At 34.1% G+C, this 26,944-nt stretch overlaps 1 protein-coding gene across 14 annotated transcripts in view; it reads left to right on the top strand.

Moving 5' to 3' along the window:
* The window catches only part of IFT81 (intraflagellar transport 81), a 241,975-nt gene that overhangs the window by 177,667 nt on the left and 37,364 nt on the right, over positions 1-26,944 (top strand). For all 14 annotated transcript variants that reach the window (XM_057747000.1, XM_057747011.1, XM_057747010.1 and 11 more), the window contains 3 exons: positions 2,865-3,028; positions 4,339-4,434; positions 12,351-12,497. In XM_057747000.1, the coding sequence (XP_057602983.1) occupies positions 2,865-3,028; positions 4,339-4,434; positions 12,351-12,497 (407 nt within the window). The remainder of the gene's footprint in view (positions 1-2,864; positions 3,029-4,338; positions 4,435-12,350; positions 12,498-26,944) is intronic.

Raw genomic sequence — 26,944 nt, 5'->3', positions numbered from 1 at the left:
GACACATGTTCTTTACCATTTTAATTGTTTTTGCAATTGGGATATATCTTATACTTTATGTATACATTTCACATGGTATTTGTAATTTAGTTGATGGTTCTTATAATTGATGGCATCTTAAAATCAAGGAAATATGACATATTTAATTGATATTTAAGAAACCAGTTTAGTACTCCCTATAAGATGTATGGTCATACATGTTTATTAGTGGCTCTCCATAGAACCTCTGACTCCTCTCAGTCATAAATTCACATTCAAGCAATACCTGAAAGTTGCCATGCATTTATATGTTGATGTCATTTGATTCTTTATTCACTAGGTTTTCACTTTTTAGGAGAATGTTTAGGACAAAAGGAAGTAACTTTTTAGTGCTTTTTTCCTCCTTAGTGTAATATATAATATATCTTTTTAGTATATGTTCTTTGGATTTGATGTAGGTTCCTTCACATCTTTACTGTAAAAAATTAAGATAAATCTTCAAAAGAAATCATTAAATTATAGCCATTTAAAAATTAATACCAATAAGCAATTTGTTTTCATAGGTCTATCCTTGTAAGAAATTTTTAGAACTTAATGTTCATAGTGAATTTTTGAAAATGAAGGTAATGTATACAAGAATTGAAAGATTTGGTATGCAGAAAAATTGATTGATCAGTACAGTTTAATACAACTTAAAATGTTAGCCTGAACATATATTTCTGCCTGTCTATTATCTTCAGTTTTATTAGATTAAATATTTCTTACTATTATGTTTTAATTCTGGTAACTAAACGAATATCTAAAGATATTTATAGTATTAGTAATATTTCATTTTTTGTTTGACTTGATAGACTTTATTTTGCTTTGGCTTTCTAGCCCAAATAGAATTATTTGGGCCAAGAAATACTTAATTATTTAGTAATAAAATGGACAAATAAAGTTGTTCTGTTTGGGGCATCTCTTGAGATGTTGGTTTAAAATATTAATATAAGCCATATGTTGATAGATGATGCTAAACAATAAAATCAGTTGTATTGTTAAGTAGTAATAGAAATAATTAGCTCAAAACCAGTAGTCCATTAATTCAGTGTTTATTTAACATCTGCTATGTGTCAGGTACTATGCTAAGTGCTAGGAATAGAAAGAAAAGCTGTTTCTATTAAAGTGCTCACAGTCTAATGGAGAAATAACAGGCATTATAATTGTCCAGTAATAATGCAGTGTGACAAATACATTGATGGAGCTAGCACAGGCTCCGATGAGAAAAAAGAGGCAAAGAGCACCAAACCCTAACACAGTCAGATGGTTTCCTGGAGGTGTGGCGATTGAGTTAAAATTAAAATTTTTAAGAGAAGAATTTAAAATGTGACGGGAACTCTGTTTTTGTGTTTTTTAACAGCTTTACTGAGATAAATTGGATGTATAGTAAACTGCATGTTCAAAGTATACACTTGATAAGTTTTGACATACATATACACTGGGGAAACGATCAACCTTAATCAAAATAATAAATATATCCATCACCGCAACACATTTCCTTGTGCTCCTTTGTAATATCTCACTCCTGCCCCTCTCTGCCTCTCTAGCTCTCCCGAGGCAACCATTGATCTGCTTTCTGTACTGTAGATTAGTTTGTATTTTCTAGAATTAGAAACTTCTTTTACATAGGGAAAATAATATTTAAGAATTTTAAATCTTTAAAAACATTTTAGACTTTGATTTCTTGCACCTCTGATTACATGCGGTGTGCTTAAGAACTTGAAGGTGGAAAAACTAGTCATTTAATAGCCAAAGAAGCTGGGATGTTAGAGTCAATCGGAAACCATATAGGAATGACTGCCTAATTAAAGTGTGATTCATTAAACGTTTTCTCTTCCCTTTCTTTCCCCAGTCCCTAAAAAAAGAGGTGGGAAATTGTAGGGATGAATGGAAAACTCATGAATTACCATTAATAAATTTTTACACATTAATATATGGTTAGCACAGCAGAATTAAAAATAATTTTAAGGCTTTGGCCCAGATTTATTATGCAGTCTACATACATAGATTACTTAAACCAGAAATCCAGTGTTTTAAAAAGTCAAGCGAGAATTTGTAAATGTGTAATGGAAAGATCTGAAATAAACTTTTTAAAGCTCTCAAGGCTGGGAATTTATAACAAAACCATTATTCACTGAAAATCTGTGTATGTGTATATTGTGTACTCTGCCAGAATAAGAAAACTATTAAATCTTAAAAATATAATTTAAGTTGCTACTCAACTGTAAACCAATGCTTTATAAAATCAAAGCTACCAAACATGGAAAACCGAAAATGTTTATGAATGTAGATAATTTCTCTTTTTCAAGTTTCAACTTGTACTTTTAGTAATGTTTTCATTGGTTTAAGCTAAAAATTATAATGTATTACTATTTATGAAGTATTAGAATAGAAATATAAATTGCATCATAAGTATTGCAGAAGAAAAATAATAAATGACTGCTTATAGAAGAAATAACCTGGATTAGGTTACATTTAAATTGTCATTTGGTTCATGGAGTCCTTAAATACTTAGAAGACACAATATGACCCAACAATATATTTGGCACCGTAAATATTACTTTTTCATATTGTGGAGTATAAAAGAATTTTGTGGTAATTCGGAAAAATCATAATATTACCCGTTCTATAAGTTAAATATTCTTCTCTGTAAATTGTCCTTCATTATCACTCTAATTAACATCAAAAAAATTTCAGTGGCCAATCCTTTATTGTTCTATACTAGGTATTATACAGAATGCTTTTAATGGATGTGCCCTACTGTCTAGGTCTTATGTTTTAAAATGTACAAAGCATCACTTTACCTACTCTCTTGGGCTGAGTATTCATTTATTTTATTTTTATAGGTTTAATGAAGAGGCTAGAGGAGGAGATAAAGTTTAATTCATATATGGTAACTGAAAAATTTCCTAAAGAATTAGAGAACAAGAAAAAAGAATTGCATTTTTTACAAAAAGTGGTTTCAGAGCCTGCTATGGGTCATTCTGATCTTCTTGAACTTGAATCTAAAGTAAGTAACAATCACCTTCCTTTTATAAGCTCTCAATTTTATCTCATTCCCAGTCCTGTGAAAATTAAGTGAATTGCTTTCTATAATGTCCTACCCTTGACTCTTAAGTTAACCTGTGCTAAGAGTTGACAGCTCTTATGAAGAGTTGTTCTTTATGAGAAATTATAGCACATAATGCTGTTACTTAATCTATGTGGTGTTATAAAAACCTAGTCAACTAATTAGGAAACTGGGTAACTTGGATATATAAATTAATGTATATGATTGAATCATAAGTTTATATATTCATAATATAATCATTTAGATGACAAATTTTTAATGTTTTAAATGATTACTTTTTATTTCTAAGAATAATATTATAGCAATTTTGTATTTAAAGCTAATGATTTTTATTAGCTTTTTATGCCTGCTTTGGAATTACTAAACTTTCTTGTAATGCTCATTGAAACCTGGTATCATAACATTTTTGTTCCCTAAAAATAAAACACAAATCAAATGTATATTTTTTAAAATAATAATTAAATATCAAGAAAATTGATTGAAAGATTTTGACTTTAATGTGTTCAGTAGCCACTACAGTTAAATATAGAATTCTGATTATTTTATTCTTTTAATTTATGTATAGAAATTAGTTGTCCAAGTCAGATTTGGTTCAAATTTAATCTCATAGGATTAACAGGAAGATTGTAGTCTTTTCAAAGGATAGTTATACTGAAAGCCATGTAATTTTTAAAAATTTATTATAGAACTATATGCTTCTGTTGGCTTTATTCAGTTTATTATATTTGGGAAAAGTTTAGATTAATAAGTAGGATAAAGGACAGCTATTATAGAATCACAGGTCATTCATTAGAACAGGAAGGGTTTTTAGATGTCATTCATGTCAGGTCTCAGCTGGGTTCATGAATTCTTTGTACTAAATCCCTGAGGAATGTTAGTCCACATTTGCTTTATCACTTACAGTTACTTGGAAGTCTCAGCCTAAGTGAAGGGATAATTTCAGATTTTTAGAAATCATCTTTTTAATAATAATATATAAATATTTCATGTAGAATACTTTAGGATAATAATTTAGATATGGATGGTCAGATCCATGTTAAGTAATCAAATTGTGTAAATATATATTATTAACTATGAAATGCAAATTGTCTCCAAAAGTGACTGTAACAACCCACTCGTAACATTAATGGAACTCCCATGAAATCACTGATAATAACAACTGTAAATTTATAGCTTTGTTTGGCTAGATGTCTCTTAGTTTGGGTAATCATAGGCAGAGTTTTAACCTTTTTTACTTTCATACTGTTTAGATAAATGAAATAAACACACAGATCAATCAGCTGATTGAAAAGAAAATGATGAGAAATGAGCCAATTGAAGGCAAATTGTCACTCTATAGGCAACAGGTAAGACCACTCTTTTTGGCTCACTTATTTAGATCTGTAATCTTGTTGGTGAACATTTTCATAAACACCGTCGTCTCTGCTATCGATAGTCTTAAAGTGAGAAGGAAGTAAAAAATAAATGTTCTTCTCTCATTGCTAATCTCCAGATTATAACAGCGTATTTGTGGAAAAGCCACAGAAGACGCATGTTCAAGTTTGAAATTTGATATATCTGATAATGCTTAGTTTCCTTAGTGTTTTCCTTAGTGCCAGCTGTGGCGATGGAGCTCTTTGTGTTTATATCTGTGAGTGTAGAATTTGATTTTTTATGTGAATGCTTACTTTAAGTGATATAAATAAAACTATAATCTTTAATGAACTAAAGGCAACATACTTTTTCAGGTTTAAAGTTAGTTTGAAAAAATATAGGATAAATTGAAGCTTAGTGCTAAGGCATTTATCATTTTATCCAGAAGTATTAAATCATGAGGGTATATATGTTGATATGTATTTCTAGACAGAAGGTTCAAATGGCAGTCGTGAATTATCTGAAAGAACCTTGGCAAGAAGAGTTTAGTGTGAAGAGCATTCTATAACCTCAGAAAATACTGAGCTACATAACAAAGCATTATTCAAGGATGCTAGGATTTTTTAAAAACCTTTTTATAATGGAAAATTTTAACCATTATACAAAGGTAGAGAAAATAGTTCAATAAACTGTCTTGTGTCCCTCAGCTATAGCAATCATGGCCATTCTTGTTTCATCTATATCCTCAGCCCCAACTGGATTATTTGAAGCAAATCTTAGACCTCATATTATTTCATCTATAAATATTTCAGAATGTATCTCTAAAAAATAAAAACTTAAAAAAACAACATTCCACATTTGAAAATTTTAATAATTCCTTAATGTTGGCAAATATCCAATGTTCAGATTTTCTTGTCTCTTTTTTTCTTTTTTTCCTTTCCTGTTTTTCTTTTTTTCAGATGCTTTGTTTTAATAAGGATCCATATAGGATTTATACACTGCATTTCGTTGATAAGTTTGTCTCTCAATGTATAGTCTCTCTTCCCTACTTTTTTTTTTTTTTTTTTTTTGGCTGTGTTGGGTCTTTATTGCTATGCGCTGTCTTCCTCTAGTTGCTGCTGTTGCGGTGCACTGGCTTAGTGCAGTGGCTTCTCTTGTTGCATAGCATGGGCTCTAGGCATGCAGCCTTCAGTAGTTGTGGCACGAGGGCTTCAGTAATTGTGGCTCACGGGCTCTAGAGTGCAGGCTCAGTAGTGGTGCACGGGCTTAGTTGTTCCAAGGCATGTGGGATCTTCCCAGACCAGGGCTCGAACCCATGTCCCCTGCATTGGCAGGCGGATTCTTAACTACTGTGCCACCAGGGAAGTCCCTCTCTTCCCTAGTTATTCACTTATTTAATAATTTTCTTGCAGTTTTTTTTATTGAAGATGCTTGTTTATTTATCCTGTAGCATTTCCCATAGTTGGTGTTTTACTGATCTTCACCTGATGGTGTCCTTTTAAAATGTTCACCTGTTTCCTGTGTTTCCTATATATTAGAATTAGAAGCTTGAACAGGTTCTGTTTTGATTTTTTTTTTTTGTCAAGAATACTCTCTACGTGGTATTTTATACTTTCATTTGAAGGGAATAATGTCTGGTTGTCTCTTTTTTTTGTGATTTTTTGTACCATTGATTAATCAGTGCCTGTCCATTAATTTCATTGGGGATTATAAAATGTTGATACTGTGATTCCTCCTTCATTTATTAGCAAGATGACTTGTTTTTCTAATTGAAACATAGTTGATTTTCAATGTTGTATTAACTTCTGCTGTACAGCAAAGTGAATCATTTATACACACACACACACACACACCTGCCCACATTCTTTTTTTATATTCTTTTCTACTATGGCTTATCACAGAATATTGAATATAGTTCCCTGAGCTATACAGTGGGACCTTGTTTTTTTATCCATTCTATATATAATAGTTTGCATCTGCTAACCCCAAAGTCCCACTGCATCCCTCCCCCACACCCCCCTTGCAACCACTAGTCTGTTCTCTATGTCTGTGAGTCTGTTTCATAAAAGTTCATTTGTGTCATATTTTAGATTCCACATGAGTGATATCATATGGTATTTGTTTTTCTCTTTGTGACTTACTTTACTTAGTATGATAATCTCTAGGTCCATCCATATTGCCGCAAATGGCATTGTTTTGTTCTTTTTTATGGCTGAGTAGTATTCCATTGTATATATGTACCACATCTTTATCCATTCATCTGTCGGACATTTAAGTTGTTTCCGTGTCTTGGCTGTTGTGAATAGTGCTGCTGTGAACATAGGAGTGCGTGTATCTTTTTGAATTACATTTTTGTCCAGATATATGCCCAGGAGTGGGGTTACTGAATCACATGAAAACTCTATTTTCAGTTTTTGAGGAACCTCCATACTGTTTTCCCTAGTGGCTGCACCAGTTTAGATTCCCACCAATGGTTTAGGAGAGTTCCCTTTTCTCCACACCCTCTCCAGCATTTGTTATTTATAGACTTCTTAGTGATGGCCATTCTGATTGGTGTGAGGTGGTACCTCATTGTAGTTTTGATTTGCATTTCTCTAATAATTAGTGATGTTGTAGCTGGACTACTTCTGAAAAGAGAAACCTCCTCTCATCAGCTATTTGGTTATCCTGGGCTGTAGCTCATATAGGAGAGTCAGGATACGTGCTTGATTCTTATTTTTATTTTCAGTTTTCAAAATGGGTTGGTTGCCTCTAACAGTAAAAGTGATTAGTTAGGGTTAGTTTTTAATTTTTTGGTTTCTTGTCTAATGTTATTATGAACCATAGATGTAATGAAATTTAAATTGCAAACATTTCCCTTAATTATGCTCAAATTGTCCCATTTTTTGGCTGATAGGAGGCTTTTCAAGTTAACTTCTGAGTCCTTTTAAAATACTATTTGTTTTTGATAGTGTCCTTGCTTTCTGGTATGGTTAAGATAATTTCTAGGCTCATCTTTTACATTTCCCACCCTAGTCTTGGAATTAGACTTTCTTCTATGAGCCTGATATATTTTAGTGGGAAATGATATTTATAGACCACAATCTGGGTATTGGGACTTCTCATTGCTACTGGGGTGGCAACTGTTTTTAAGTCTTTATTAGTGGACAGAGCTAGGAAGTATTTTTTTCTCTTTCTCTCTCATGAAGTATACCATGAGTTTATACTAATCCTTTCAGTACAGATTCAAGGCTACTGGTTTTTTTTGTTTTTAGTTTATGTAAAAGTTAATTTGACCAAAATGTAGAAAAAGTGATAATATTACATATGATACAGTTGCAAGAATCTAAATGAAAACTATGGGTTTTATTCAATTGCACAACTTGCTAGTGTATCTCCTGGGTAGGGTGATGCTTAGTGAGGGGCAGAGGATTCGGCTAGGCTAGAAGCAGGGTGATTTTTAGTCATAATTGTAAACTTGAATTGGCACCCACATTGCTGGGGAATGTGGAATGTTTCAGCTCCTAGAAGTTAACTGAGAAAGCAGAAATATAACAAAGCCAAAATGTGCAGCCGTGTCTACAAAATACTCCATATCCAGTTTAATCAGGAGTTTCTTGGTCTTTTATTAACTTGATTCTGTAGAAGGAATTAAAATTCTAGATAAGTAAATCTCCAATTTGCCATTCCCTTGACTATAGAGGAGATGAAGTTAGGCCAGTTACTTTTTTATCTTTACTCTGCTGTCAGAGAGGGCCATTCTGCCCAATATTTGTTTATAGAAAAAGTCTTGCTCAGATACTAATGGTGAGCAGTCTTTTTGATATGGGTTCTCTGAGTAGGACTGAATTCTACAATATTCATTCCTGCTGAGTAGATGGCCTCATATCAGAGCAGATAAACATGGGTCATTATTGGAATAAGACATCAGGTCCTCAGAGAACAAGTTTAGAATAAAAGAAACATATAGAAGAGCATATCAAGGATCTATCCAGAAAATATTTGGTAGTTATTATGACTCTTTTCCAAGCACTGTCATGCTGACTGCTCAGAGGTTGTTTGTCCTGCATGGTGGAGTGTGGACAAGAGCCAGTGTGGATGATTAGGTTAATCTCTCAGTGGTTCATGACTTCCCACCTACCCATGGAAAAGCCCCACCCATTTTAATGTGATAGTCCCTGGTCTCCTGTGGTGTGGCCAGTGGTGGATATTCTTCAGCCTTTTAAATTGACCCATGACTAGACATTGGAATCTATACTTTGAAAGTATGGGGTTGTCTATTCTCCCAGGAACCAAATGCCCTCAAGCACTACTGGGTTTTTACTTAACCTCATCAATCTCATATTTTCTTCCTTATCCCACATTGAAAATTCTGGTTCTCAGAAACACCAACATATTTGAATTCATGATTTGCTTTATTCCATTGGCACCGACATAGTTCATCATTTGCTTTAATCTATACATTATGTACAACAGTTTCAAAATAAAATACCAGTACTACCATCAAAAATATAATTACTGATGAAAATTGTTTTTTAGTTTGTTTTGTCTTTAGGATATATCTCACTAGGGATATGGAGTCAGATTACTGTTTTAAAGTTACTGGGAATAATTCTTCTGTATGGTTAGGCTACAAATGAAACTGAATAAATATATATGGTCATTTTGATCTTTAGGGATTAATTTTTTTTATAATTAGTTAAGATATTTACATGATTCCAAGTCAAACCTACAAAACAAGAAATATTTGAAGACGTTTCTAGCATCTACCTCTGTGCCATCCACTCTATTCTTTCCTTCCCACATAGGTATTTTTTAATTTTAGAGTTTATTCCATCAAAAATAATATTACATAGACATATATTCATATATTTCCATCCCTAGAGAAAGAAGAACATATTATACAAATTTTTATTCTCCATGCTTTTTTTCTTAATATATGCTGGTTAATAGAATAATTTTTATTCCTTTATAACTTTATTGAGATACAATTCATATACCATGCAATTCACCCATTTAAAGTGTACAGTTCAGTGGCTTTTAGTATCACAGAGTTGTGCAGTTATTACACAATTTTAGAACTTTTTTAAAAAAATTAATTTATTTGTTGGCTGCATTGGGTCTTCATTGCCACGCATGGGCTTTTCTCTAGTTGTGGTGAGCAGGGGCTACTCTTCATTGCGGTGCATGGGCTTCTCATTGCAGTGGAGCACCGGCTCTAGGCATGTGGGCTCAATAGTTGTGGCTCATGGGCTCTAGAGCACAGGCTCAGTAGTTGTGGCACACGGGCTTAGTTGCTCTGTGGCATGTGGGATCTTCCCGGACCAGGGCTTGAACCCATGTCCCCTGCATTGGCAGGCAGATTCTTAACAACTATGCCACCAGGTAAGCCCTAGAACATTTTTATCACCCCAAAAAGAAACCCTAATCCATTAGCAGTCATTTCCCATTTCCCCCAGATCCACAGCCCCAGTCAACTGCCAAAGACCAAACTACCTCTCTAAATTTGCCTATCACGGACATTTCATATAAATGGAATCACACAATATGTGGTCCTTTGTGACTGGTTTCTTTTACTTAGTGTACTGTTTTTAAAGTTCATGCATGATGTAGCATGTATCTGTACATACTTTATTCCTTTTTATTACTGAATAATATTCTATTGTATAGATATATCATATTTTGTTTTTCTTTTTTTTTTTTTAATATTTATGTATTTATTTATTTGGTTGCTCCAGGTGTTAGTTGCAGCAGGCAGGCTCCTTAGTTGTGGCTCACCAGCTCCCTAGTTGCAGCGTGTGGGCTCCTTCATTGTGGCACATGGGCTCCTTAGTTGCAGCACACAGACTTCTTAGTTGCAACAGGCGGGCTCCTTAGTTGTGGCATGTGAACTCTTAGTTGCGGCATGCATGTGGGATCTAGTTCCCTCACCAGGGATCAAACCCGGGCCCTCTGCATTGGGAGCACAGAGTCTTATCCACTGTGTCACCAGGGAAGTCCTTCACATTTTGTTTTCCTGTTCACCAGTTGATGAACATTTGGGTTGTCTCTACTTTTTTGGCTACAGTGAATAATGCTGGTAGGAACATTCTTGTACAAGTTTTTGTTTGGAAATAAGTTTTCATTTCTCTTGGGTATACTCCTAGGAGTGCAATTGTTGGTTCATATGATAATTCTGTGTTTTACATTTTGAAGAAATGCCAGATTGCTTTCCAAAACAGCTGTACCATTTTACATTCCAACTAAGAGTGTATGAAGCTTCTGATTTCTCCACATTCTTACCAACACTTGTTATTATCTGTCATTTTTATTATAGCTGTCCCAGTGGATATGCTTATTCCTGTTCACAGACATACTCCATTGAGTGGGTATACCACAGTTCATTCAACCCATATTAATTGTTTTAAATAGAAATTTTATCAAGTTCTAATATCTAATAAAAATAGCCATTTTCACCCCCAATTGCTTTACTTTCTCAGGGTTTTCCTTATAATTCTCATTTGTATGTTCTTCCAAATAAGCTTTATTACCAAGTTGTCTGGCTCTAGAAAAAAATCATGTTTTTTAAGTTGTTAGGGTTGCTTTATATTTATCAATCACCTCAGAACTTACATCTTTGAGTCTTCCTATCTAAGAGCATGGTATGTCTCTCCATTTGTTCGAGTTTATTTTGGTGTCTTTCAGGAGTCTTTTAGTTTTCCTCATAAAATTTTGGAACTTATCTTGTTAAACTTATGCTTACATATTTAATTTTGGTTTTTGCTTGAGGACTCTTCCTTCTGATGTTTTCTGACTGATTTGTCTGTGAAAGCTATTGATTTGTTTCCTATAGATTCTTTTGATTTTTTTAGGTACATCATCATATACTATGAAAATTCCAATTTTTCCTTTCAAATTCTTGTGCTTCTTCTAGTTGCTTTCTTCTTGTCAAGTGGTATGTGCAAATACCTTCAACACAGTATTAAACTGTAGTGGTGATGCTGGGCATTTTTACTTTGTTTCAGACTTTGGTGGGGTATATGCTCATATTTCTCTATTAAATAATTCTGGTTGGGGCTGAGGTTTATATTTATTTATTTTATCATGTTAAGGAAGCATACCATCAATTCCTATACAATTCTGGTATACTAGTCTTTCCTTCTCTCTCTCTTCTTTTTTTTTTTGGCTGGAACAATTCTATAGAGGGAAGCATTCCTTCATCACCTGTCTTTTTCAGTTTTTAAACAGGAAGGACAATAGAATTTTTTAAATGGTTTGCACTGAAGATTCACCCCCTCTTGTCAAATTTGTTTGAAGAAAATATTTGTACTCTTTCACTTGAGAAGAGTTTAGCTAATGTTTTTCTTAAATTAGTACAGCCATGGTTCATTTAAGGAAATCCCCCAAGAGTTACTAATATAAAATGCTGCCTTTATAGATCCTGCATACCAAAACAGTAGACTTAGTATTAGCTTCTATACTTAACTAGAAGGTATTTTCATTAGCATTTGAGTGTTACTTAACAAGATTTTAATATTTTTATTGTTATTGCATTTCTGTTTCTCTGCTGATATGTCCTATATTTTCCGGGCTTTTGTCTTCCAGAATGTTTTTAGGCTGCTATTTAATATGCATTGCAGGGAACACCCTGGCAGTCTGTTGGTAGGACTCAGCGCTTTCACTGCCGGGGCCCAGGTTCAATTCCTGGATGGGGAACTAAGATCACGCAAGCCACACAGTGCAGCCAAAAATATACTTATATTATATACACATTGCATACTCGTACTAAATATATACCTGGTGATAGTAGGTAGTAGGGCAAGTGGTACTGTCAGAAGTCAACTTGATATTGAAAATTTAGCCAGTAAAATCTAAAAAATACATAATTTCACAAGATAATAGAAAGTTGATTATGTGTCTTATTTTACATTCACATTTAATGCTCAATTAGGCATCCATCATTTCTCGTAAAAAAGAAGCCAAAGCTGAGGAACTTCAGGAAGCAAAGGAGAAATTAGCCAACCTAGAGAGAGAAGTGTCAGTGAAGACAAATCAGACCCGTGAATTTGATGGGACTGAAGTTTTGAAGGGAGATGAGGTAAGTTGCGGTGTCTAATGGGACAAGATGTGAGTATTCTTTTTGTTTGAAACAATTAATGTTTTTTTTACTTTTTAGTTTGACTGTCAGTAATGGGAAGTTAGTTTATTTTATGAAACCTATTTATTTAAAACTGAAAACTCTCTGCAGTAATATTGAGATAGTCTTGATATATGACAGAGATTTTAGTGATTTTTATGAGATAATGTTCCAAATTTTCACTTTTTAATTGAGTGGATTTATATTGGGTTTGTTTATTATAAGTATTAACTTATAAAAGTGAAACCAAATGAGTAGGAACTGACAGATAAGACAAATATTCATATTTTTTGATAGATATAATTCCATAAAGGACTGAGAAAGTATCACTAAGTTACTTCATCAGTAATGTGTATTTGGCCAGTGGGACTGGCACCAGTAAAATGACTTCATTGTAAATGCTTACAAAGTTTAAAAATATAATTAAGCCTTACATTGCTATCTACTCTACATTTTAAACAATGGTTTAACAGCTCTTGTTTCACTCATCCTTCTGTCAGACTCATGAGATTAGTTGGACAAGTAATGTTGTCATTTATATATGGTTAAACTTAAGCACCAAAAATATAATCCCCCTCTCCTTTTCATAACGTTACCTCAAGAAAGAGTGAATAAATGAAGCAAAATATCCTGTCTTTAGCTCAGTGCTTTTTTTAGCAAATCAAGTTACCACCTCTAACAGCTTTTTTATTTTATATTAGCTACTAGCCCTCAGACAAACACAAATGAATTGTTTCCACAGCACCACTTTTCTCTGGTGCTTCTTTTGTTTCCCCCCGTGTCAGGTCTTAGTTGCAGGGTGCAGGCTTCTCTCTAGTTGTGGCGTGTGAGTTTTCTCTTCTCTAGTTGTGACGAGCAGGCTCCAGAGCGCGTAGGCTCTGTAGTCTGCAGCACACAGGTTCTCTAGTTGAGGCACACGAGCTCAGTAGTTGAGGCACTCAGGCTTAATTGCCCCAGGGCATGTGGGATCTTAGTTCCCTGACCAGGGATGCAACCCGCGTCCCCTGCCTTGGAAGGCGGATTCTTTACCACTGGACCACCAGGGAAGTCTCTCTCTGGTACTTCTGATTGTAGCCTCCCAATATGCCTTCTAGCTTATTGGGAAGGTAGTAGAATTCAGAAGTTGACACTTGACTGAAAAATTCCTTTGGCTTTTAACATCCACTTCCAGATTGCTTTAAGACATGGGAGTATTGTAAATGATACTTGGAAGCCAACAGAGTGTGGTTTGTGATATCCTTGCTATCCAGGAAAAAAGTATTAATCATACAGCAGTTGTGCTTTATAAGAGGACATGCTACCCCCTAGCATTTCTATTTTTTCTTAGGAAAATGCTGCCCATTTAACAAGAAATACCAATTGCTGTGGCCATATTTGGCATGAATAGTGCTTATAATTCAGTATTAGATATTCCCTCTATGCAAATGTGAAGGAAAATAACCTGGTGCCAAGCTATTAGCTTTTATGTTTGAAAAATTATGGTGAATAGGAAAAAGTATCTGATGACAGAAGCAGGCACATTTTTTTTAAGGGGAAAAAGATAACTTTGGATATAGTAAGGTCAACTTAATTTTTAAACAATGTTTGGTCAGAAACTAGAACAAATCATGTAAATCATTTGGCGGTTACCTAAAAGAACAGAAGGTATTGGGGAACATTAAGCATAATTTTATAAAGAACAAATCTTGGTAGACCAATTTTGTTTTCTACTCTGATAAAGTGGTAGACCATATGGACAAAAGGGAGGAAGTTTGTTATACTTAAAATTACATAATATAGCTGGACCTCACTGAGATTTCATTTGGTATCACATGGTAATTACCAAAAAATCATGTTCTTTGCCACCCATCTGTTAATGCAGTTGGTGAGAGGGTATCAAGAAATAGTAGCATGGTGTTTGAAGAGAGTCACAAATAGGAGAAGGAGGAAAGGAGGGCTAACATTTATTGAGCAGTTTTTATACAAGGCTCTGTGCTAGATGATTTGCGAACATATATTTCTCTTCTTGTAAGAGATATTAGTTATTTTCATTTTACAATTAGTTAAAGCTCAGGAAAATTATATTAGATTTACACAACTAATAAGTGGCCAAGCAGGATCCAGATCTCTTTCACATGTTCCTGTTGACCTTAAGCAAATCACTTCTCCATCTGTAAGATGGGAGAAGTTGCTCTTCATTGTCGTTAGGAGGAACACATGAAATAACGGATGTCCAAGCTTCTGAGAAACTCAAAGGCTAAGTCAACATATAACATCTGGCATCCAAAAGTAATCATTGCTGTGGGCCCCATGTTACTGCATGTGGGAGAAGCAGGATAGTGGAATAGTTAAAACCATGGTCTCTAGAACTTGGTTTGAGTGGAAATCCTGGCTTTGTCAGCCTACTGGCTGGGTGACCTTGGCCAGGTTCCTTAACCTCTTATTACTCAGCTGTCGAATGTGACTGTTACTAGTATATGCCTCCTGGAATTTTTATTGTGCGGATTAAATGAGTCAATACCTGTAAAGTGCTTAGAATAGCACCAGGCACATACTAAGTGCTCAATAAGTACTAGCTCTTAATATTTTTATGTATTTTATGTGGATGAAGAATTTGAAAGTAAGGAATGTATTTTACAGCTTAAAAATTAAAGTTAGTATTTCCCAGATTGGGAGCAATTCAGTAGAAATAAATATGAAATAGTTTCTGTTTAGAGGTAAGTAATCTGCACAGATTCAGGGTGTTATGTGGTAGCACTAATAAGAGTTATTTTAGCTGTCACTCACCAAGCAGTAACTGTGTGCTCAGTCTTGAGCACTTTAAAGATATATCCTTGGTGCTGGTTGCACAATGTGAATGCACTTAATGCACGGAACTATACGCTTAAAAATGGTTAAAATAGTAAGTTTTACTTTAAGTATAACTACAATAAAACACATAGAATATATGCTAATTCATCCTCTCAAAAAGCTTGTAAGGTAAATATTATCTCCATTTATTATTGAGGAACTAGGCTTAGAGGAATTTAAGTAACTTGCCTGGAGTCACACAGTGAGTTGTAGAGCAAGGATTTGAATACAAATCTGAATGCCTCTGCAGCTGTGCTCCTAAGTGAATACTAAGCTATTCTTCAAGGCACTATTAGAATGAGTTAATTTTAAGATTCATATTTGACTCTAAATAGGACCACATTGTAGACAATCATTAACTGGAGACAGTAGCCTGATAGAAACTGTATGACAGTCATTTGTTTGGAAATAAACCTTCATTTGTTGATTATCCATATGTAGTTGTTTGATCTTAGAAAAATTTAGGAATATGACTGTGAATGGATAAGTGTAACAAATATTATACATACAGTAATTTATATTCCTTTGTCATTTTCTCTTTAGAGGTCAGTTCATTTTTAAAGTTCATTATTGAAGTGTGCACTCTGATGCTTCCTACTGCCATTAAAGTCAATATTCCAGAAGTTACATTTTGTCTAAGAATTTTAGCTTTTCTGATTGCAGATGACAAGTTCTACAGGCATTTGTTCTTTACAAGATTTTTTCATTCGTGTTCCCTTGATTTTTTCTAATTAAAAAAGATGAAGAGTCTAAGAACACTTCTTTTTTTCCTAATACTTTGGTTATCATTTTAATGTTTTATTTTCATTGTATTGCCTTGTAGGCAATATACAGGAATAAGCACAGCAAAATCTTATTCTGCCAGACTTCTGACATAGGTAGGAATTTTTTGAACAGTTGAAATTATCTTCTTAGTGGTAGAGATTTTCTTGCCAGTCTAGTCTATTTTGATTTCTTTCTCTTCAAGCAAGTGTTTGATAGGTAACAAAAAGGTTGAGTTTAGAGACTACAGTTTCTAACATAACTGAAAATTAATAATAATGAATATCTAACTTCCTTTATATCTTGAAGTTTTGTGTATTGGATTGAAGTACATAGTAAAGTATAATGTCTCACTGAATTGATATTCTCAAAGAATTTTGATTGCTTTCATCTCTGAGAGAGGTCACCCCAAAAATGCCATGGAGTTTTGCCCCTGATCCTGACCTGTTTATTATTCTTATCAATAATTTAGATTAATAATAATAAGTAATGTTTATTATGTAATTACAATGTGCCAGACACCATACTAGGTTTATTATATACATTATCTCATTTATTTCATTGAACTACTCTGTGAGATAGGTATGATTATTATTCCTAGTTTTTACAGGTAAGGAAACTGCGGCACACAGAGGGCTTATGCTAACTTAGTCAAGGTCACATTGCTAGTAAGTAGTGGTACCATGATTTGAATTGAGGTAGTCTGGCTCCAGAACCCTTAATAATTTTCACATGACAGGAAGCTAGAAGGAATAGTCAATCAGAGACAGATAGAATTGTGATTCAAAATCATCTTGGTAGTTAACAGCATTGTGCTTAAGCAAACAAAATGTCATTAATGGGATTATAAATAATAATGTTGTAGAATCTGAGTTTTATCTGCAGCTCCAAAATCATCCATTAATAATGCAGCTTTAAAAAACAAAGTGTTGGGAATTCCTTGGCAGTAGTTAGGACTCAGAGCTGTCATTGCTGGCGGCCTGGGTTTGATCCCTCGTTGGGGAGCTAAAATCCAATAAGCCACATGGCTTGGCTGGAAAAAAAAATTGTTTTTAAGTTATACTTCATTAATAAAAATGCAATACCCCATTTATGTGAAATTATGCCTAGAATATTATTTTACATTTTTGGCTTCACGTTTTAAGAAAGACATAGTCAAGCCAAAGTCCAGATGTAGGTGACTAAAACAAATGAAAAGTCTGGAAACATTCTTAGAAAGAATTAATTACGAATCAGGTGAGAACAAAAAACTAAAGAAAGACATAATAGAATTGCATTTTAATATCACAAAGATTATGGAAAAGATGGTGTGCAGAAAAGAGTTAACATAGCAGGCCTGAAACTGCTATTCTTAGAAAAACTTGCTTGCAAGATTGGCCTTTGGCTGGCACCGGGGAACTTGGATTTTAGAAGAATTCCCATCATTCCTTGATAAGAATGGCTCACGTGCCTAAACTGTATGTACAAAGAGTGTGGTTTATGTTGAACACCTGCTTTCCTTCTTGGCGTCTGGAATTTTGGTATGGGCTAGGCAGAGTATGCCTACGTGACCAGCCCCAGTAAAAACCCTGGGCGCTGAGTCTCTAATGAGCTTCCCTGGTTGGCAGCATTTCACACGTATTGTCATAACTCGTTGTTGGAGGAATTAAGGGAGAAGACTCTTGGAAGCTTGCCCCTGGTTTCCTCCTGACTTCACCCCATGTGCCTTTCCCTTTTGCTGATTTTGCTTTTACCTTTTCACTGTAATAAAACTAGCCAAGAATATGACTTTATGCTGAGTTCTGTGAGTTCTCCTAGCAAATCACTGAACCTGGGGATGGTCTTGGGGACCCCTGATACAGATGGATTAGTATTATTCTTGTTTTTGAATGAAATGTTCTTTCTAGATCTGTTAAATCCATCTGGTCTAATGTGTCATTTAAGGCCAGTGTTTCCTTATTGATTTTGTCTGGATGATCTGTCCATTGATGTAGGTGGGTATTAAAGTCCTCTACTATTATTGTGTTACTGTCAGTTTCTCTGTTTATGTTTGTTAATATTAGCTTTGTGTATTTAGGTTCTCCTATCTTGAATGCATCTGTGATTGTTATATCTCCTTGTTGGATTGATCCCTTTATTATTATGTAATGTCCTTCTTTGTCTCTTGTTGTAGTCTTTGTTTTAAGGTCTATTTTGTCTGATATTAATATTGCTACCTCAGCTTTCTTTTTGTTTCCATTTGCATGGAATACCTTTTTGCATCCCCAAATCAAAATGAATTCAACAATACATTAAAGAAATCATACACCATGATCAAGTAGGATTTATTCCAGGGTATAAAAAAAATAATAAAATAAAATAGAATAATATTCTAAAAATCAGATTATACAAGTAATATCTGAATACATTTTCATGGTATGAAAAACAATATACATAAAACAAAAGTCCCCATTGATTACCTTCTATCCCCATTCCCAGTCCCTCAGACCCTTTTCCAAAGAGAAACCACTGCTACCAGTTTTGTAACCCTTTCAGTCCTTTCTCTGGAGATAGATACAGATATAGATCATACTGTTCTGTGTGTTTTGAAAAATATGAATGGTATTATACTGTGTGTATCATGCAACTTGCTTTTAATAATGTCTTAGAGATTTTCCCATGTCAGTAAACGAAGAGGCTATTCTCTAGAGGTTAAGAAAATCAGCTCTGGAGCCAGAACACCTGTGTGCAGGTCTCGGCTCTGCCACCCATTAGCTGTTCAGCCTAACAGCTAATTACAGCAGTTACCTAACTGCTCTGTGCCTCACTTTCCTTATCTACAAATTGGGGATAATAACAGCACTCACCTCATATGGTGGTTTTGAGGGCTAAATGAGTTAATACAACTAAGCAGTATACAGCAGTGGCTGGCTTATAGGAAGCACTTCATAAATACTGTCTATAGTAATAATAATAATCGTGCACTTTTAAAATTTTAATTGCTACATTGTGTTCTATAAAATATACGTACAATTTCTTTATTCTAACCGAGAGTATACAAGAAGATGTTCCTCTATTATTTAAAATAGCGCTTGACCCTCAATCTTTTAATTTTTTGTCATTCTCACAGTATTTCATTTTACTTTTCATTTTTCTTGATTGATTGAACATCTGTCCACATACATGTTTGGTCATTTATTTCTTCTGTCATTTGCCCTTTTATTGTCTTTTTTCATTTTTTTCTAGTGAATTGAATGGTTTTACTTTTTTTTTTTTTATTGTGGTAGAAGTCACATAATATAAAACATACTATTTTAACCATATTTAACTGTGCAGTTCAGTGGCACTAAGTACATTCACATTGTGCTAATTGAGTGTTTCTTATCTATTTATCATATTTTTACCTATATTCTGGATAGTAATCTGTATAATTGTTTTCTTCTAGTCTGTCATTTGTCTCTTAACTTTGTATATGCTGTCTTTTGTCACACAGAGAGTTTTCTTCCCTTTTTTCCAAACAGCTTTATTGAGATATGATTAACATACAATAAACTGCATATATTTAAAGTGCAAATTATTGCTGTCGTTCCACACTGTGATAACTATATTGGGACAGAACTTTAATATTAAGTGACCTTAGTTTTCCATAATTTGAAGTGTTGTAAAAGTGTTTACATGGAAATATCTTGCTTTATGCAGGATTCAATGCTAGAAGAGATAGAAAAACAGTTTTGTAGCATAATATAATAGTGAATGTTTATAATTATGACTCTGAGTTGTCAATAAAAGTTTGCTGTGATCAGCATGATTTTAAGATAACAGAAAGAACTGAAGTAAAGTAGCATCCCTCCCAGGAATCATCATACCATGTTATTATTTTCCCAGCTCACACCCCATAACCCTGAAACAAATTCCCATACCACTCTGTTCATGTGTGTTCTAATATACAGCTCACTTAGGATGCCTTGTTAAATTTCTGCCTCCCCCAAGAAACCAGTAAGCTCCGTGATTGCAGGGCCACATCTCTTTTTCACCCCCAATTACTTAATAGCTGCATGTAATAGACACTTGGTAAATTTGTAGAAAACCTGAATAGAAGTGTATAATCTAATCTAGATACATAATTTTTCATTAGAAAATTGATAATATTTAAAATGTCACTTCAGTTGATAAGAAAAATTATTTAAATGTAAGTTTTCCTCCTAACCATAATTGTTTATTTTATTGTATAAAGTTGTTTTTAATTATCTGACCAGAAACCTAAATTTGCCATGTAATATGGTAGCCCCAGTCAATTCTTTTGGTAAGCATGATTTTTACCCTTTCATAGGCAACAATCTAAACTTGATGACTTTGTCTCACTTATGGAAGAGCAAAGAATAGAGGCTGTACTTCTGGGAGTAGTGCCGCATAGCTACCATCTTCCTCACCTTGGTATCTCTGAATCTCTGCTTTAATTATTTGAGAAGCAAAACCAAAAACTAGCCCTAGTGATGTAGTGCTAGTGCCCTTCTCAGAGCTGTCATTCAAATGAATGCATGCCTTTTGAGTCTGAACTTTTTTATAGCAACAAGTGAACCTTTGGTTAAGGTTCCATTGGCATTTCATGCATTGAAAAGTCACTTCTGGTTTATGGTGTACAGGTTTAGAGTTCATTATGTTTTCTTCCCTAACCATTACAAGCAACTCAGCTGTTTTGCAGTTAATGGCTACTTCAAAAATGTGCTTGATCAAATAATATGTATAACCAGCTTTAGAAAGAGCCAACCAATTCATTCTACAGCTACTGACAGAAATCCTAGAGCTAAATTGCAAAGATTATGAAATCTTCTTTAAATACTTCAAAGAGCAGCACAGTGAAGATAAGGGAATCCTGGCAAGATTAGCTGCAGCTGTCAGATCCTGAAAAATTAGGAATCAAATTTTGACACTTGTAATTGAATCATCCACCCTTCTAAGTGAGCCCAGGCAAACCTGTGATATTTTTAGAACGTTTCAAATCACATTACACTCTTTAGAGTTCATAGCAGGACCTGAGGCTCCTAAAATTTCCCAGGAGATAGAACAAAACAGAATCAAATAAATTTGGCTCAATTCACTGTAATAAAAGTAGGGTATTATATATGCAGTGTAGGTAATCCCACAGTTTTAACCCAAAATGTGAAGACTTTTCATAGAAAATTTTTTTGAGAGTTAACTGCTTGGACAGCAGTTGAAAACCCCATTAGAGATGTAGTAACAGCTGTATGGTGGTGATTTGATTTATAATAGAAGCACAGAGACCTTGGATGATATGATTAACTTTGTTTCCCAAATGGATGCTCTTGTGCCACAAGTTTCTATTAAGACAGATTTCTACTAGCATATATCATATTGCTTATTATAGACTCTCTCCAGAGAATCAGCAGTTAACTGTCCACTATCTTATGTAGGTAATTATGTTGTTTATGCTTGGCTTGGTGAGATTTTCTAATTTAAAGTTGAAAACGTAATACTAACAGGTTGGAAAAGGTTAAAATAGTATTTGTATGTCTATATTTATATATTAAACTAGTTATGATGGGTGATTTGAAAAGACTAACATTTTAGCAGAAAACAAAAGTTGCTTTAAAACATTTTTTCTTGCCTTGAAACAAATAGCAACTCTGAGACCAGACTTAAGGAAGTCCAAATGATTTATGATGTGAAGTGTGACTTAAAGATGGCCTTTTCAGGTTTTCCGCAATCTGAATTCAGACAGAATAGAAACACTGACAAATGGGCAAAAAAATGATGACCATTTGGGCATATTCATTCTACTCTTGAACAGTTGGTGTTATCCATCTCACACCTAACTCGCTTGGGCCTATTTCCATAGTTTTCTATGCTTAAAAATCATTTGATGAAATATCTGACAAAGATGTGATTTAATTGAGAAGTGGAAAATAGCTTGGTTAGTGGACCAACAGGATTTGAGGACAGAAGTATTCATTCTAATCCAGTTTTCCTAACTTTCTGAATTGTGGTGAGTTGTATTAATTTCTCTATGGGTTTCCTCCTCTTTAAAAGGGGGAATAGTGTTTTAAAAAATGACTCTTTGTGGTTCTTGACAATATAAAGTACTTATTATATAAAGTCTTATAAAGTCTTCATAGCTAATTACTGTGAAAATAGTTTCTTGCCAGGTTTTGAGTTGGAAATTTGCAGCAGGAGCAGAGATTCTTGTTTCCACATAAATATCCAGAATGATGTCTGGAATCCAGTAACACTTTTGAGTTCCAGATAAGCTTGAAAAGCATTTGCAAATGATTACATACTTAGGGAAATAAGCTGCCTTGTGCTTTAAAAAAGGTTGCCCTTATTTTGATCATTACTATTAAGAGTTCTAAAGCATATTAAATGGGTAAGAGGAGAAAGAAGATATGTCAAAACCATTTTAATCACAAAGGAGCTGAGTGTGTAAAATTGATCCTGAAGCCAGAAGCTAGCACTATTAAAACATTAATCTCACCGATCTCAGCGTCTATAAATTGATGGCTGCTCTTTCATAAATGACAAATTTATTAGATGACAAATGTGTCTTGGACCAAATGATTAGTAATAGCTACCATAATGGGCCTTCCTGAACAATGGCAATCTTCATAGTTCACTTTCATGACAAATTTGCTTGATTGACCTGCTGTAGGGCACTATTGAAAGCTTTCTCCTTAACGTTCCAAGGATTTATTGCTTATCTCCTATGCCAGAGTTCCTTTAAATTATTTTTTAAATTTTTAAATATTTAAGAAGTAAATCTCAAAGAATTCACTCATAACCCTACCTGCCCAACACAATAGCTACTTTTATTTCTTCATTCTCTCCCAATCTTGGTTTATAGACATATATACAAACATTTTACATAGTCGTACTCAGAGTATGTAGATGTGTAGTTTCTTGCTGTAGTGATTGTTCTATTTTAGTTCTAAAGAGCATTGTATCACACCTAGATCTTCACTCTTCTGTTTGTTCTAATTACTTGACATTTGTTTCTTAGCATTTAGAAGGAACAGTAAATTGTCTCATTTTCTAGTTACTTTTTAACTGTGTTCAAACAAAATGACAGACATTGTTAATCATTATCCGTTATTCAATTTTTATAGAACTTTAGTACATTTTATAGATCTTATTTAAAAACCTCCCCAAGGTCACTTTAAGTGGTGGAGCCAGGATTTGAAATTATAGCCTGTGGCCTCAGCAACTCTCTGAACTGCTTCTGTGACCCTGTTGAACTGCTCCTAGGGCCTTTAGTGGTTAATTTATAAATTTGTGAATTTTTGCTCAAATAGTTATTATAACAGAATTATGAGTAAATTTAATTTTTAATACTCAAAGTCTATTCAAAATAAAATCTATCAGCTGTTAAGTTTTTGTTGGTGATGGGCTTTCTTGGGGTAGATTTTTCTTTTAAGTATAATTTTTTAGATTAATACAAATACGTAGTTTAAAAAGTAAAACACAGGCTTCCTTGGTGGCACAGTGGTTAAGAATCCACCTGTCAGTGCAGAGGACATGGATTCGATCCCTGGTCCGGGAAGATCCCACATGCCTTGGAGCAACTAAGCCTGAGCACCACAACTACTGAGCCTGCACTCTTGAGCCCGAGAGCCACAACTATTTTGAGCCCACGTGCCACAACTACTGAAACCCGTGCGCCTAGAGCCCGTGCTCCACAACAAAAGAAGCCACTGCAGTGAGAAGCCCGAGCACCGCAATGAAGAGTAGCGCCTGCTCACTGCAACTAGAGAAAGCCTGTGTGCAGCAACAAAGACCCAACACAGCCAATAAATAAATAAATAAATAAATAAATTTATTAAAATGGTATCAATATTCTTATGTCTGTCTCCCAGTGACTATGAGCAAGAGTTTTTCCAGGATAGCATTTCCTACCTTTTTTCACAATATGACACTTAAAGAAAATGGTTATTGTTTAGTATACTGAGGTAAAAAGATAAGGCTGCTTATAGCTGAGAATAACTGGCTTTGGAGTTCTTTATAATATCTTGCCCAGATGCTGTAGAGTCTGAGTGGGTTAACATCTTGGCACACCTGTAATATTTGTGCCACATGAGTGTACTGAAGCATACCCTATTCAGGAAGATCTGCTCTGAAGCAGTGCTTCTCAAAGTGTGGTCTGAAGACCAGTTCTAGTCCACAAACTGTTAAGTTACTAATCCACCACCATATAAATTAAGAGGAAGCATTTAGAATCATTTATAGTAATTTGATATTATATAAACATTTTTGTTATTTTATAAAAGTATCCAGTCTACAAATGATTAGAAATTTTAAAAAACTGGTCCATCACTGTAGGTAAGTGTGAGAAGCCCTGCTGTTTGTGGGAGTGGAGTTGATGGAGCATGGGATGAGCACAGGTTAACTTTAGTAGGTATGCCAAGTTCTTTTCCAATCTAGTGTTCTAAATTATATATCCCTCACTCTCAGTGGTGAATAGGTGTTCTACTTCCTCCACATCTTCAACAACACTTAGTATTGAAGGACTTTTTATTTTTGCTAATTGGGTGAATAGTACAATGGTATCTTAGTATGGTTTTAATTTGCATTACTAATTTGATTACAGAGGAGGTTAAACAGCTTTTAATATGCTTATTGGCCATTTTGGATTTTCATTTCTATGAAGTGACTATTCAAGTATTTTATCCAGTTTCCTATTGGATTATTTGTCTTTCATTGATTCATAGGTTTAATTTATGTATTTTTGGATACAAATTCTTTATTGAATTAATGTATTGTAAATATATTTTCCCAATTTATGATTTATATTCTTAATCTCTTAATATATATTTTGATGAACAAAAGTTCTCAATTTTAGCAAAGTCAAGTTTATCAACATCTATTTTCAGTTTGTGCTTTTTTTGTGTTTTGTTTAAGAAATCCTTTCCTATCTCAATAATCATAGTAATATTTCCCTATATTCTAGATTTTTAGTTCTGTCTTTCACATTTAAGTCTATAATCCAGTTGGAATTGATTTTTATACATTATGAAGTTAAGGGGTCCAATAATTGCATATTCTATTCCTTTTTTTAATTGAAGTATAGTTGTTAGTTTCAGTTGTTACAGCAAAGTGATTCAGTTATATATATTTTTTTCAGATTCTTTTCCATTATAGATTATTACAAGATATTAAATATAGTTCCCTGTGCTATACAGTAAATCCATGTTGTTTATTTTATATATAGTGATGTGTATCTGTTAATTCCATAGTCCTAATTTGCTGCCCCCCTTCCCCTTTAGTAACCGTAAGTTTGTTTTCTGTGTCTGTGAGTCTATTTCTATTTTGTAAATATGTTCATTTGTGTCATATTTTGGATTCCACATATAAGTGATATCATATGATATTTGTCTTTCTTTGACTTACTTCACTTAGTATGATAATCTCTATGTCCATGTTGCTGCAAACAACAGTATTTCATCCTTTTTTATGGCTGAGTAATATTCCATCATGTATATATACCACACCTTCTTTATCCGTAAATCTTCTGATGGATGCTTAGGTTGCATCTGTGTCTTGGCTATTGTAAATAATGCTGCTATGAACATTGGAGCGCGTGTGTCTTTTTGGATTAGGGTTTTCTCTGGATATATGCCCAGGAGTAAGATTGCTGGATCATATGGTAGCTCTATTTTTAGTTTTCTATGGAACCTCCATACTGTTCTCCATAGTGGCTGTACCAATTTACATTCCCATGAACAGTGCAGGAGGATTCCCTTTTCTCCACACCCTCTCCAGCATTTATTATTTGTAGACTTTTTGATGATGGCCATTCTGACTGGTGTGTGGTGATACCTCATTGTAGTTTTGATTTGGATTTCTCTAGTAATTAGGCATATTGAGCATCTTTTCATATGCCCATTGGCCATCTGTATATCTTCTTTGGAGAAATGTCTATTTAGGTCTTCTGCCCATTTTTTAAATTGGATTGATTTTTTTTAATTGAGCTGTATGAGCTATTTGTATATTTTAGAAATTAAGCCCTTGTCAGTCACATCGTTTTCTCCCATTCTGTAGTTTGTCTTTTCATTTTTGTTTATGGTTTCTTTTGCTGTGCAAAAGCTTATAATTTGATTAGGTCCTGTTTATTTTTGCTTTTACTTCTTTTGCCTTGGGAGACTGAACTAAGAAAACATTGCTACAGTTTATGTCAGAGAATGTTTTGCCTATGTTCTCTTCTAGGGGTTTTATGGTGTCATATCTTATATTTAAGTCTTTAAGCCATTTTGAGTTTATTTTTATGTATGATGTGAGGGTTGGGGTAATGCGGCTGTCCAACTTTCCCAGCACCACTTGCTGAAGATACTGTCTTTTCTCCATTGTATATTATTGCCTCCTTTGTTAAAGATTAATTGACCATAGGTATGTGAGTTTATTTCCGGGCTCTCTAGTCTGTTCCACTGATCTATATGTCTGTTTTTGTGCCAATACCATGCTGTTTTGATTACTTGTAGCTTTGTAATATTGTCTAAAATCTGGGAGAGTTATGCCTTCAGTTTTGTTCTTTTTGCTTAGGAATGCTTTGGCAATTCTGGGTCCTTTGTGGTTCCATATAAATTTTAGGATGATTTGTTCTAGTTATTTGAAAAATGTCATGGGTAATTTAATAGGGATCGCATTGAATCTGTAGATTGCTTTGGGTAGTACAGTCATTTTAACAATATTGATTCTTCCGGTCTAAGAGCATGGGATAGTTTTCCATTTTTTTGAATCGTCTTCAGTTTCCTTTTTCAGTGTTTTATAGTTCTGAGCATATAAGTCTTTCACCCCTGTGGGTAGGTTTATTCCTAGGTATTTTGGGGGGGATATGATTTGATTTGATTATTTTA

The sequence above is a fragment of the Hippopotamus amphibius genome, chromosome 8, assembly GCF_030028045.1.
Source record: "Hippopotamus amphibius kiboko isolate mHipAmp2 chromosome 8, mHipAmp2.hap2, whole genome shotgun sequence".
NCBI lineage: Eukaryota > Metazoa > Chordata > Mammalia > Artiodactyla > Hippopotamidae > Hippopotamus > Hippopotamus amphibius.
This window is presented reverse-complemented; position numbering and strand designations above follow the sequence as displayed.